The sequence below is a fragment of the Glycine soja genome, chromosome 19 (genome assembly GCF_004193775.1).
Source record: "Glycine soja cultivar W05 chromosome 19, ASM419377v2, whole genome shotgun sequence".
NCBI classification, from domain to species: Eukaryota; Viridiplantae; Streptophyta; class Magnoliopsida; order Fabales; family Fabaceae; genus Glycine; species Glycine soja.
Genome location: NC_041020.1, coordinates 50,527,542 through 50,541,376, shown reverse-complemented (window position 1 = coordinate 50,541,376; position 13,835 = coordinate 50,527,542). Strand labels below are relative to the sequence as shown.

The following is a 13,835-nucleotide window of genomic DNA, read 5'->3' as shown; positions in this document are numbered from 1 at the left end:
ACAAGTGAAAAATCTAGATGTAGTAGATATGAGCAATTATAACTTCCGATTACATTTATTCTGCCTTTTAGTACAAATAACAATGTCAGGGTCTCCGATGTAGTTTATAATAACATGGTTGGATTATTCTTGAAATAGTGTTTTAAGATTGTATGGGCCTGCAATACTTTGGTTTCCACTACACATAAACTGGGAAATAATCTCATCAGCCCTTTCAACTAATTCAGTGTACTGTGAATATAAAAGTTACTATCACCTTTTTTATATATAAGACTCTTCAATTCATTCATATTTTTTTTAAAAAATAATTAATTTAATTAATTACATTAAATTTATCAATTATTTATATTCCTCTTCTAAAATTATCCTTTATTTTTCTCTCCACTTAATTATTAATTCTTATCAAAAAGTAATTAATGTCTAGAGTGATAATGTTGTAATTAATTAAAAATATTATAGGATAAAAATAATTAATGCACTAAACTTTTAAAAGAGATTGTTATAAAAAAAGGGACAAGTGAAAATGGTTTTATATACATGGACGGTAGTAGTGATTAAGAGTACAGCATTCAATTTCATCCTTAATTAGTTAACAATAACATACAACAGACCAGTCCTTGATGGGTTTCAACCAATGCCCCAGCTCCTGCTGAAGCAAAATTGATTTCGTCGATGTATCGTTGATTACCAGGAAATAGAAATGGTGGGATCAGAGGCACAAGGTATTGCTTGCTGCTAATTAATTAATTAAGCTAGTAAAACCAAAATTCTTATATATACCTATGAAATCTGGAATCACGCGACCATCAGAAAATCTACCAGTTGGATACTTGAAGAAGGTTTCCCCATACGGAAAGAAATTTGCATGAATATCAGCAGTAGTATTGATGTAATTATTGTTTCCAACATCAAATATTGAATCTCCAAATACAAATAATGCGGCGGGTTTTTTCGGCTGGCATATTTCACCAAGGCAGCAAGTTGGGCTTACAAAAAGAACCAGGAGGCAGAAACTGGATTTCGGACTTGCCATAAAGGCCAGCCAGAGTATCTGCTTCCTCCCTAAACACATATCACATCACATTGATAAATAAAAGAGAACTGTGAGGCCATGCAAGACTCTTATAGCTAGCTGTTTGTAATCGAAAAGCTTTAGATGTCAGTTAAATAAGTGATACGGTGGTCAAGATGCTCCTCTTTTCTTGAATAATGACAATTGAGTTACTGACAAGCGTTTCAGTCGTTTGTGTGTTATATGTTTGTTTGGTGTAATCAACATTACTGTCATCTTTCAACGTTTCACTTTCTTAATTTCGCTCAAAAGTATGTAGGCCATGACACCATACAGAGAGACAAATAGCATGGGAATGAATTGTGCAAATAAAGCTTGACCGATGCAGATTATCTTTCAAGTCTAAAAGCCTTGATTTTCGAATATAGACAGAGTCATTCTGCGCATCACTTTTTAGATTTGTAAGAAAATTCAACATTACAAAGTTTCAACTTAAATGTGACTCAGTCACAGCCACATGAAAAGGCAAAAATCTAGAAAAAACAAGTAAGCCGAAAGGCAAAAGCACAAAGTGATGAGAGTTGTTTAACTTTACACATTCACATTGAGGTGGATTTGACAGAGGGGCCTGGCAATGGGATTATATATAGACAGATGAAGCGCAATTCAAAGAGATGGATCTGGATTTACTGAGAACAGAAGCCTGATACAAATTTTACAGGTATATATGGGTTTCAGTCATACTTACTAAGAAGTAAATAAACCAAGTTCAACAAACTAAAGTACATACCAGGTCACTCTTACTGATTTCGGCACCGAAAACTTCATTTCTGAAAAAAGCAAGCTCTGTTAAATTACCGCAATCTAGTGCAATCTGCAAAATTACAATCAGTAAATAACATTCCACCCCCCTTCATCTATGTACAGCTCTATAATTGATGCCGGTGGATATTTAAATAATAATCATACACATGGAAATAAATCAATATAAACAAGAAATAAGGTAGAGTTTTTTTTGGTAGAAATTAAGTATTGTATGTAGCTCAAAATATAGTTGAATCCAAAAAAAAAAATGGAGAATTTAAAAAAGAAGAAAGGCAGAACTAACCTTAACTACAAAAAGTTTTATATGAAGTACCCACACGTGGGCTCTAACATCCCCCTATGATGTTCATCCGTGCCATGTTTTGCTATGATATTTCTTGTAACGATGTGTTGGCGACGATTTTGGTGAGATTGACACTTTGCAATAAGACACGGGATGGTACACTCACATTTTCACTGTGAGGAGGTTGAAAAAACCAAGTAATTCTAATAGTTCCTATATGCAAACCTTCATGATAAACAAGAAACCTTGATCAACTAAAACCTATGCCAAACTTATTATGATTTTCTGCATTGAGGGTTAAGGAGATTACAGATGAAACCAGCAGAGTTAGATTTGAACGATCATCAATCTTGTAAAAGTTTATATTAACCTCCCGAACAGAGAAAACAGGCTTGAGGGGTCTAATGATGAGGATCACAAAAAAGAGTGGCTAATCCAACCACCATGCATATGATCAAAAGGAAGAAACAGCATTTCTTGAAAGAAAAGACGGGATTCTAGGTGGAAACATGCATTGCAAATAATCATTCTTGAGTTTCGGCGGGCTAATTAACCCTTGGTGTCTGTTTGGTTCGCTTACATTGTTAATCAATTAAGTGGTACTGCTTCAACGTGAAGGACGAATGGGATGTCTTTCTTGGACAGTAGCACTCAGTTCTTATTTTCTAAATTATATAGGCCAAAACCTTTTGAAGAGAAAACCTGTGCTGAAAGAAAGCAACAACTTTTTTTGTTTAACAAAAACAGGACTAATAAGATACTCAAGATTCAATTCAAGACAATGATGGCTTCCCTCCTGTTATATAGCAACACAACCTCTAACAATTCTTTACTAGTCAAAGTTACGATGCAAAGTGTGTTATAAAATAGAAAATGTGTTGCTACAGTCGCATACCAAATCTTGAATCAGCTAAAGGAGCGAATTTCTACACCATATATAAAGACCAGCATGGAATCAAACGCAGACAATAGGCTAGCAATAGATTTTTGTACAAGACACATTGTGACACACTAAATATCATACGATGGAACGCGGAACTAACATTTAACATGAGCAGTAGGCTGGGGTGAAAGAAGTTAAGTGATCTCTCGGAGGCATATGGTTTAGTTTGACATCACCTATTTAATAAGCTACAAAATTTATTTTATTTTTATCAGAGACCATTAATCTTTAATGTGAGATAAAGTATTGGTAAGGGCATTCAAGTACAATATTATAAGTGTCGTAATATTTATAAAATCAATCATTGATAAAGTATTTAGCTGCAATGGGCAAATTTTTGGGAGGCTTTTGAAAAAAGAAAAAGACATGAGCTTGAGCCACAATCAATAATACTCTATAATTTGTTCAATACTCAAGGTTTAATACGCACCTTATATGTGTAACTAAAAATATCTTTGTTTCATGCCAAGAGAACACTGTAATGATCGTAACATAAATATTCACGTCACTTCGTACTTATACGCAACGGGGTCCTGAATTCGAGCACGTAAGAACTTTAGTTCGGTAAACTTCTCCATCTCCTCCGAACCAACCTAACAGAAAATTATTGAACACATAAGCCATACTAATTAGTAGTTGTCTCTTTCAAATTCTATAATTGCATATCTTTAAAAGCTCAATATTGTGTAAGGCCTAGTTACCCGTATATAGGATTAAGGCTAAGTTTTAACTTCTTACTTACCTAAAGCTTTTAAATTATAAAGTCCTATAAGTTTTTATGAAAAAATGTTGATTAATTCTGAAATTTTGAGATTAATTAATTAATCAAAAGAAAAATAGGTTAAACACTAATAATATAAAATAATTTTACATTATTATCAAATCACAACATAAAAATGAACGTTACATTAGAAGAATATATATTTTTTTTTTTTATCCATCATTTACCATTACGATTTACGATATTAATAGATCGTGCGTAGCACTATCAACAGCGGAGTTTCTTCTACTGTCGTTGATAACCTGACATGGGAGCTTTTCCAATTATTATCGTGTTGATATTCTTGTATCAAATGCTGCACATGAATAATAAAATCATCTATCCTTTTTGTTTGAATAAAATGAAACCTACAGTGCGAATCTTGTAAGACTTGGTGGTTAGGTTAGACTTGTGGAGGAAATCCTCCACGAAAACACAAACAATTTTTTTCCGCGTCTCCAAATCCCCCTAATCCCATGGTAAGCACCTGAAAATAGAAGTTTGTTGTCATTTTTTGTCAATGTGTTTTTAAAGTTTACCGAAGACAAGCCACTATCTTGAATCAAGACCCGGTCCAAACCTAACCCTTCTAATCAAAGGAATTAATCTCTGATCAATGCATGAGCATGAGCATGAGCATGAGCATGAGGCAGCCATATCTGGTCAGCACCAATTGCCCGCCTCACCAGCTGATGCTTCCCACACCGTTTACATTTTGATCATATATAGTGCTCTTTTTCATCCTTCAAATTTAGTCATGAGAGGATAACCATAGAGAAACAACCCAGTTAAAAATTATCAGCAGCCAAGATTGTTTCACAGATCATATATAATCACCCTCGAACATCAATCGAGATTCCCCAAAACTAAGGTCTTTGACAAGGCAAAGAGCACCTAAATAAATTGTTTTAACTCCATCTTCAACACAGATGACAACCATTCCAGAAGGCAACAGAAATGGAAATAACATTCTTTTTTTTTCAGACACATGGAGATGTGTCCAACAAGAGAGCAATAAATGCAACAAAAACCAAAAACAAAATTAATGAACCCAGAAGGAAAATGAAAAATAATTTGTAGCTTTATTTATACACAGGAAGACCAAAGAAAAAGCTGTTCAGAAAACTCCGCTAGACATGGAAGGAATGTCATCAAAGCTCCAAAGGTTCATGAGGTTTCCACCATCCTGAGTTGTGTCACCAGATAGCAAGGATTCCAACGAAGTATCGCCCCAGCTCCCTTCAAGATAAGCCATCTGAAAGAACTTCAACTCAGATTCGATATCCACACGCTCCTCAGAGAGTCTCTTTGCAGAATCATCTTCCATAGATACCACATTCTGAGAGTTAGGCTGCTGGTTGGCATTTTGCACAAAATGAGATTCACAATCCAAAGGAGCAGAAAGCATGGATGAGATCTCAGGAGTTTTGGGGCCCTGTTCACTCCACCCAAATGAATTACTCCCCTGATCTGAACTGAAGTAAAGGGTGACATCATCAGATGACGGAAGGGATGTGAGCCCATTTCCACTTCCAGGGAAGGAAGCCATGTTAGCATACTGATTAACTAGGGGTTTCTGTTCCACCAGATCCATGTGATTGTTGCCAGCACCGAACTTGTGACTCAGATTTTCCTGTGGATTTACCTTGGAACGTTTTACAGAAGTACCTGGTGCCTCCTCAGGAAAATTCACCTTGGCTTTCTTGCCACGAATCCTCCGTGCTTCAGCATCATAAGCTCTTGCAGCTTCTTCAGCAGTGTTGAAGGTTCCAAGCCAGACACGAACCCCCTTTCTAGGATCCCGAATCTCAGCTGCCCATTTTCCCCAAGGGCGTTGACGGATTCCCCTATACTGATTTTTCCTCTTCCTATTTGCAAATTTCTCAGCTCGAACTTGGAATGCCACAGATTTCGCTGTGGTAGACCCTTTAATATAATTGGAAAAGTGTAAAAATCGCAGTAAGAACAGAGACATTCAGAACCATTAAACAAAGAAAAAATAAAAATAACATCATAGCACAAACACGGATCATATAACCATTTTTTAGCCAATTCTCCCAAAAAACCCTGAGGATATTAGAAGTCTCAAAAAGGAGAATGAAGTCAGAGATGATAGCGCCTCCACACATCTCTCTCAGAGACTCGAAGAATAACAAAAGCGTCAGTTTTGGTTGAATGCAAGTGAAGGCTATTCTGTATTCTCTGATGTCGGTAAATGGAGAAGATCAGTGAGCAGTGTTACTATTATGCCCTTGCCGCAGTCCGGTTTTCTGAAGTTTTTGATACCGGAAATAATATTTTTATTCTTAAAATTAAAATTATAATTAGCTGATAAATATGTTTTTAAAAAATATAAATATAAAATTTAATGCTTGAAAATGTTTAGGGAGTGTTTGTTGGATTTTTGAAAATATTTTTAATGAAAATAAAAATAAAAAACAATCAAATGATAAAAATAATAAAAATTTATTTTTATATTTTCAATTCAAGACAGAAAATACGATGACAAAGAATATAATTTTAAGTAAATTTAAAAATATTGAAAAAGTAAGTCAATAATATGAACCAAACATAACAAAAATATCGGTCAACTCTACAAGTTTCAAAAATATTTTTGGAGATCAAAACTGAAAGGGATATACCGTAGACATAATTGTGAATGCTAAATTTAAAATAATAACTGAGAAACTTTTAGTGTGTCAATTGCAAAAGGAAAATGACTAATTATGTCAGGGTCATTAAAAAATGTGCTTAATAACAATAAGTTTCATATTACTGATCTCCAATTTATACATACGGCATCAACAGCTGCCTCAGCTGGACCCCTTAGGGTAGTTGGAGAAGATTCAATTTGGCGACGTATCCTTGTTCAGGAGCTATTAGATGAGGTTCATACCCATCAGCTTCCGTAGTAAGTTTCCTTATATTTTCCATCTAAAGCTGCTTATCAAACTGCAGCCTTTTTAAGACAGCGGGCAGCAAAGTGTGGGAGATGAGAAAAATGACAAACGTATGACAACAAATACTTACTTTAGGGAATAAGTGTTATGTTTTGTAAAAAAAATTTCTTTTGAAAACGAAAAAAATGAACAAATACTAAAAGAATTATTTTCCAGACAGTTTAGGAAAATCAAAGGTCATTAAATTTACATATAATAAATATGTCTCCATATTTGTAGTTATGTAAGTAATTTTTTTATTGACAAATTTGTGCATATGTGTCACATAGATAACTTTTTTAACAATAATTGAAATTGACAGCACTTTTAATATTTTTGATGACTAAATTTTGTATTTAAATCTTTCAGGAATACATTTGTCAACAAATTATGCTTTCAGAAATAAAAGTGATTATTTACCCACATATTTATTTAATTAATAGTGAGTTTTTTTTACTTATTTAGTACTGACTCAAAATATTTAATTAATAAAAAAATATTTATTATAAAAATTTTAGTACAATTATTAATATTATAAAAATAAGTAAATTTATTGGAATTTCAAATATATTGTTTATTAATAAAAATATTATTAACATAATTTTTAAATTAATTAATATAAAAGTTAACAAACTTATTATATATATAAATTTATAATTAAATAGTAGTATAAAAATTCTTTATACCATCAATAGATATTTATTTAATTATTTATATGTAATAAGGTTTTTTATTTTATTCAGGGAAACATGTAATAAGGTTCTTGACACTATATCTTTAGCTGAATTAAATTTGTTGATACTTTAATTTAATAAATTTATAATTGAAAAATACTATTAATTATTAAGGGGAAAAATCAAGGTAAAAAGGAAAACTAATTAGTCAATGTCTACTTAAGCCAATAAATAATTTAATCAAAAAATTATTCGTACCACTTATCCAGAATTTTCCACAACAAAAAGATCTATAAAAAAGGCTTTTTTTTTCCATATAAACCACAGTTAATAGAAACAACCTTATTCAAGTATACAGAAAGGCAGTTGTACATACATAACTTAAACTCGAAAAAAATTGAATTATTTCTCTCTTTATAAATAATATTACTGGTGAGATCAACAATTACATTATTAATATAATTGAAGAGTTAAAAAAATAATATAAAAGATAAAATAAAATTGCAAAGTAACATATAAAATTGTCTATATTTTTATAAATACAATCAATTATATGTTGCATATTAAACTTCAAGATTGACAATAATGAAAAAAAAATACTACTATTGAGAATGATGAGAAATATACAAATTACGCTAAAAAATAATATATAATAAATTATTTAATAAACTATTAAATTTGCAGTAAAAAAATAAACTATTAAAATCATTTTTAATCATAATCCGTCTATGAATTACTTGTAATATAAAGTATGAATTAATAAAAGAAATTAAATTTTTAATATATCTTTATATTTTACATATTCAAACAAATTAATAAGACGGACTGGCATTATATTCATTAATATAATAACACGAGTAAGATGTGAACACTATTTCTCTTAATGAATAAAAACCAAGATGTGAACATTGTGCTATGAATATGTACACATAAAGGTTGCGGCTAATTACGGTTATACCTCTCATTCTTTTAATAAACTTTAATTTACTATTAATAATACAAACACATAAAATATTAAAGTGAATTTACTTGCACTAGTATTAGTTAAAATATATTTTAAAAATACTTAAAATATGTAAATATTAAAATAAAACTTATATATCAAATGTAATCAAGATAACAAAAAGAAAGTGTGATAAACATTCTCTCTCTTTATGGACGCACATATTCACAATATTTTCATATTTACTTGTCTACTATATGTTTGAACTAATATAACATGATTGTGGGGGACATAAAACATTATACTTGTAAGACAAATTGAGGGAAGAAACATTATATCTCCCTAAAAGGAAATAAATAAATTTTTGAAAAAGAATTTTATATAAAAGAAGAAAATATTAAATTTACAGAATAAATTAATTATGATTAGTTGAATATAACGTTAAATTTAGTAATATTAGGTTTCGGCTAGGGTGAATTAGCTTGTGGGTGATTTATGATGAACAACTTAAAATGACCTGCAATAATATTCAAAACTTTTATATTCATTATTTGATCCCTGATCCACGATTGTGTTCTTCCGTTGGTAGTGATTGATTTCAAAAAGCACCACAATCGCTAGGAGCTATTATGACTATCACAACGACAAGAACGTTGTTGCTTGGGTGTCTGTGTGGGATCATGGCCAAGAAGTGGCGACACGGATGAGGTGAGGCCAGAAGAGGGTACCAGCAGGGAGACATGGTAAAAGAATGACCAAATTGTAATTTCAGGTAAACTTTCTCAACAGGTTGTTCTTAAAGTCAGGCAGGAACAATAAGCAATCAGCCAATGTTAAAGTCAGGAACTAAATTTAATAACTTTTTTATGATATCAAAGAATAAATTTACACGTGATACTATTAATTTCTAAAAGTAAATTGATATAGTATTTTGGTATAACAGGCACAAAACAAAAAAGAACCCGTCCTATTAATGGGATTTTGTCTTGTTTGTCATTATCACGGGGTGAAATTGTTGGTTCACGATCTGGTTAGTAGCTTGGCCTACAAAGATTCATATACATAAAATAAAAAGATTACCGTGTCTGTGCACATGTGCTTGCCAAATCTTTGACCAAGCAAAGTATGGGAAAGAACATACAGAAATGAAAGCATTCAACAAAAATTGCTGTAAAAGGATAGGAATCTTTGGTCCCTTATCCTCGTCCTCCTTTTAACACAACATTTTCTACAGACATTCATTCTTGATAATTTTACAACAAGAAAGAAGGAAATATATATATGTTTGGTACAACAGTCAAACTTCCACCAGGGAAATCCTTCATAGATTCTGCGCTACTATCACAGTATAATAGAACTACTAATTTTACTATAACACAGTCCTAACCAAGGTAGTAAGATGGAAAAAGTGCAAAATTTATAGACCCAAACCAAACCCGAAGGTATTATTAGATTAGATTAGAGAGGTTGCTGCATGGTGACAACCAAGGGACTTGTGACAGTGTGCTTGGCATCCGACCAAACAATGGAACCAGTCTTGACAGTAGAGGTCCCAGGGGAAAGCTTAACTGCCCTGGTTTGCACCCTGACAAGGAAGTTCAATTTCTGACCCAATCTCCTGAAAGCTAGCGTGTCCGGAACCACCGTGACCTCGGTGCCGGGAGGGGGTGCAACAGTGACTTTGTAGAGCGAGTTGGGGTCTCCAACATTGGTGAGAGTTCTGATGAAGTGGGTGGACATGTGCTGCTTTCCATACTGTTGAAAGACGGCAGCTAAGGAGGGGTAATTGAGATTCCCAGAGTGACCAGCACTCCTGGCCCCACTGCAGACAGCAGCCTTTCTGGTGATAACTCGGATGTTGTGGGAGGTGTAGTTGGAATTGCAGAGGAAATCGACATAATCGTAGGTAGAGATGTCATAGACCAGGCCAGGGTTGATGGCCTTGTCGGGATGAACATGGCCAGCCCCATGATCGAAGACGGAGGAAACATTGGCATTGGACTCATCCAGCAGAGGGCCTCCTCCGTTGTCTAGAGTGTAAGCAGTGGTGATGAGGGCAGATCTGATGGCGGCAGGACTCCAGTCAGGGTGAGCCGCTTTCAGAAGAGCAGCCAAACCAGAAACGTGGGGGCAAGCCATTGAAGTGCCAGACAGAATGTTAAACTGGCTCCTGCGCTCGTCAGAGGGAAGCCCGGAAGGGGAAAGCGTACTAGGCCAAGCCGCCAGAATGTTCAATCCGGGAGCTATCACATCCGGCTTCAGAATCTCAGGGGACTCCGGGTTTGGCCCTCTGGCCGAAAAAGATGCCACCTTGGGCGCTGGTTTAATCCCGAGCCTTGTGCCCTTGAATATTATGGTTGCCGTTGCTGGTGTCCGCAGCTGTGCGGCGAATGCCATGTATCTCCTAAGCTCGTCCCCTCCTTCAGCACCCACGGAGGTCGCCGGGAGGACTTGGCAGTCAGCCACCAAGCCTTCCCCGTCCAAGGGTCCATTCGTCAACACCATTCCAACCCCTCCGGCTTTCTTCACCACTTGGCCTTTGGCTGCTCTTGAATTGACGCCTCTCTCACACACAACAATCTTCCCCCTCACAGACTTGGGATCCAACGAATCTTCCAAGCAAAGAGAGGAAGAGTAACCATCCGAACCCGCATACACCAGAGGATAGAGCCGACCTGGAGTCAGACCCGGTCCACCGTACACACTCATCCCGCCAATCACCTTGCCGTTCCCCAGCACAACATCCGCCGGGAAATCTCTGTCTATGGTTCCGGCGCCCACAGTGGTGACCCAGGGTGCCACATTGGTCACCGTGAGGCCGCCGGGACCGCCGTTACCCGCCGAGGCAGACACGAAGACGCCAGCCTCGGAGGCTCCGAAGGCCCCGACGGCGATGACGTCGAGGTGGTAGGGCACCACCACGCCCCCGACGCTGAGGGAGACCACGTCGACGCCGTCGGCCACGGCGGCGTCGAACGCGGCGAGGATGTCGGAGTCGTAGCAGCCGGCGTTCCAGCAGACCTTGTAGACGGCGAGGCGAGCCTTGGGAGCCATCCCGGCGGCCATTCCTTTGGCGTAGCCCATGGTGGAGGCCGGGAAGACGTACCTGCCGGCGGCGATGGAAGCCGTGTGGGTGCCGTGACCGTCGGAGTCTCTCGGGGAACGGGACTCCAAAGTGTCGTTCATTTTGCCGTTGGTGGCTTCGTAGCCAGCGCAGAAGTAGCGAGCTCCGATGAGTTTCCGGTTGCAGGAGGTGGGGGGAAAGTCTTTAGCAGCAACGCAGTGGCCCTTCCACTTAGGGGGAGGGAGAGCGAGATGACGGTCGTTGAAGCTCTGGCTCTCGGGGGAAATGCCGGTGTCGATGACTCCGATGACGAGATCGGAGCCGAAATCGGTCTCCTTGAGAAGGCCAGCCCTGTCGGCAGTGTTGAGGCCCAGGAACTGAGGGGAGCGGGTGGTGTGGAGTTGGCGAAGCTGTTCGGGAATGAGGCTTATGACGTGGGAGAGTGACTGAAGCCTGTTTGCCTCGGCGGGGGAGAGCCTTGCAGAGAAACCGTGGAAGACAGTTTGGTATGTGTGAAGAATGGAGGCTGTGCTGTCGGCAAGGGCAAGGGAAGACTGGTACCAGTGCCTGTGCGTTGGGAAAATGGAAGGCTTGGCTTCTTGCTGGACTTGCACTATGTATGTTGTCTTCTTTTCTTCTGATGCTGTGCCCAAAGAGAGCAGAAACAACAGAATCATGATACGAGAGTGGGAGTAAGCCATTGAATCAATTAGATGATACGAGACTCAGCTTCAGCTCAACACAATTCCTTTTTAAATAATATACACTATTACAAGCCTCAATTATCATACACAAGTAGTAGAGCTGTCAAAACGGGCGGCCCGGCCTGTTTCGGGCCGGCCCATTCGGGCTTCGGGCTACATCGGGCCGGGCTAAAAAGCCCGGATGAAAAACGGGCTAGGAAAAGTATGGCCCGAGCCCGGCCCGGTACGGGCTTTCGGGCCAGCCCACATTTTTTTCCTTTTTTTTTTCTTCATCCAATGTGTGTGCTTAAATCCAAGCTGGAAACATATTACTGGGCAACCACACCTGGATCATGGAGCCTTCCACCTCTCCATAAATCATTATGGACACTCCAATTATATAATTATATAATACTGTGTAAAATTGAATTCAACTATTTTGCAACTCACTTAGAATCAAAGTATGATCAAAGTGAAAGCTGGATGTTCATAAACAATACAGGTAATAACATCCTGTCAAAATTACTAGAGCAAGTGGCCAGTACTGACTACTGAGAAGCATAAGGTACAACAGGATTTCATACATATATTAACCAACAGTTATATCAAACACATTCAAATTCTTACATATTAAGAGACAATATGTATATCCACCTATATATTAGTGCTGGTGCAGCAGCAAATACAAGTGGCCAGTAATGTGTTTTGTTTGTGTGGGCTGTGGGTTGTGTTTTTGCATTGGCCCAATTACTTTTTTTTATTATTTATTCGGGCTGCGGGCGGCCCATGGCCCACTCGGGCTAGCCCATATTTTTTTGCGGGCTTTATCGGGCCGGGCTAAAAAGCCCGGATGTTAATTCGGGCTGGAATTTTAAGGCCCAAGCCCGGAAAAAAATCGGGCCATTCGGGCCGGCCCATTCGGGTCGGCCCATTTTGACAGCTCTAACAAGTAGTCGAGATTAACTTTTAGACTTTAGTGAGAGGCCCTTATAATTGTCAATGAAATTGATGAAACACAGACAAAAGATATGTGTAAGGACAATTGCCTGATATTTATTAAACAATATTTTATTATGTAAAACATTTCTCATGAAACATTTTTTCTTTTTGGAGAATTATGCTATTTTTAAGTCAAAAAGTAAAATTATTTACTTTTTATAAATCATGATTGGGCTTTTGGATATGTTCAATCTTATGAACACTTTTGGACTCGCCAGCGTGCTCGGATTAATTTCATAGTGAGAAATAATTAAATATTTTTATGGTGAAGGCATAAAATAAATTATTGTTTTTACTTTTTAACTGTTTCACCATAATTTTATGAAATAAAATTATTTTTTACGTGTTATCCTGACACTGACAAACATAAACTCAAAGTGATAGAGGCATCTTGTGAAGGGATGGCGCGATTCGTTCACAGAACTATGAGTGGGATCATTCCTTCCGACCTCAGCTCAATTAACAAAGCTTTAGGTAAATGTATTACTAGAACATCGAATCTTATTTGAGAAAGTAATGTTTTCTCAAAAGTTCCGGTGCCTTAAGTCCTACCACATTGCTTTCTTCCTCCTCCCTTATCAAACATGGGTCACAATCCCCTACATGGTAACAGGTTTTGGCTTTTATCTGTCGTTGATTTACCTTTTTTACTGCAAAAATGAGTCATACAAATTCATTCCACATTCTCTTTTACCTCAGGCAAAAGAGGG

At 37.0% G+C, this 13,835-nt stretch overlaps 2 protein-coding genes and 1 long non-coding RNA gene across 4 annotated transcripts; all 3 read right to left on the bottom strand.

Annotated features, from left to right (window-relative positions):
• Positions 1-940: 940 nt before the first annotated feature.
• LOC114400494 lies at positions 941-3,227 on the bottom strand. 2 transcript variants are annotated; one of them, XR_003663972.1, is made up of 3 exons: positions 2,121-3,227; positions 1,803-1,842; positions 941-1,715 (listed from the first exon to the last, which is right to left on the bottom strand). It is a non-coding gene; the product is annotated as an uncharacterized LOC114400494 (long non-coding RNA). The 2 variants fall into 2 exon arrangements; XR_003663971.1 differs by having other exon boundaries at positions 1,594-1,715; positions 1,803-1,886.
• Positions 3,228-4,649: 1,422 nt separating this feature from the next.
• LOC114400894 (ethylene-responsive transcription factor RAP2-2-like) lies at positions 4,650-6,034 on the bottom strand. The gene is made up of 2 exons (XM_028363556.1): positions 5,862-6,034; positions 4,650-5,749 (listed from the first exon to the last, which is right to left on the bottom strand). Exons 1-2 carry the CDS (start codon positions 5,950-5,952, stop codon positions 4,941-4,943), a joined length of 900 nt encoding a protein of 299 aa, XP_028219357.1. The 5' UTR covers positions 5,953-6,034; the 3' UTR covers positions 4,650-4,940.
• Positions 6,035-9,544: 3,510 nt separating this feature from the next.
• On the bottom strand, positions 9,545-12,229 carry LOC114400629 (subtilisin-like protease SBT1.5). Its single transcript, XM_028363170.1, has one exon. The coding sequence runs from the start codon at positions 12,142-12,144 to the stop codon at positions 9,838-9,840; it is 2,307 nt and encodes a 768-aa protein (XP_028218971.1). The 5' UTR covers positions 12,145-12,229; the 3' UTR covers positions 9,545-9,837.
• Positions 12,230-13,835: the final 1,606 nt, after the last annotated feature.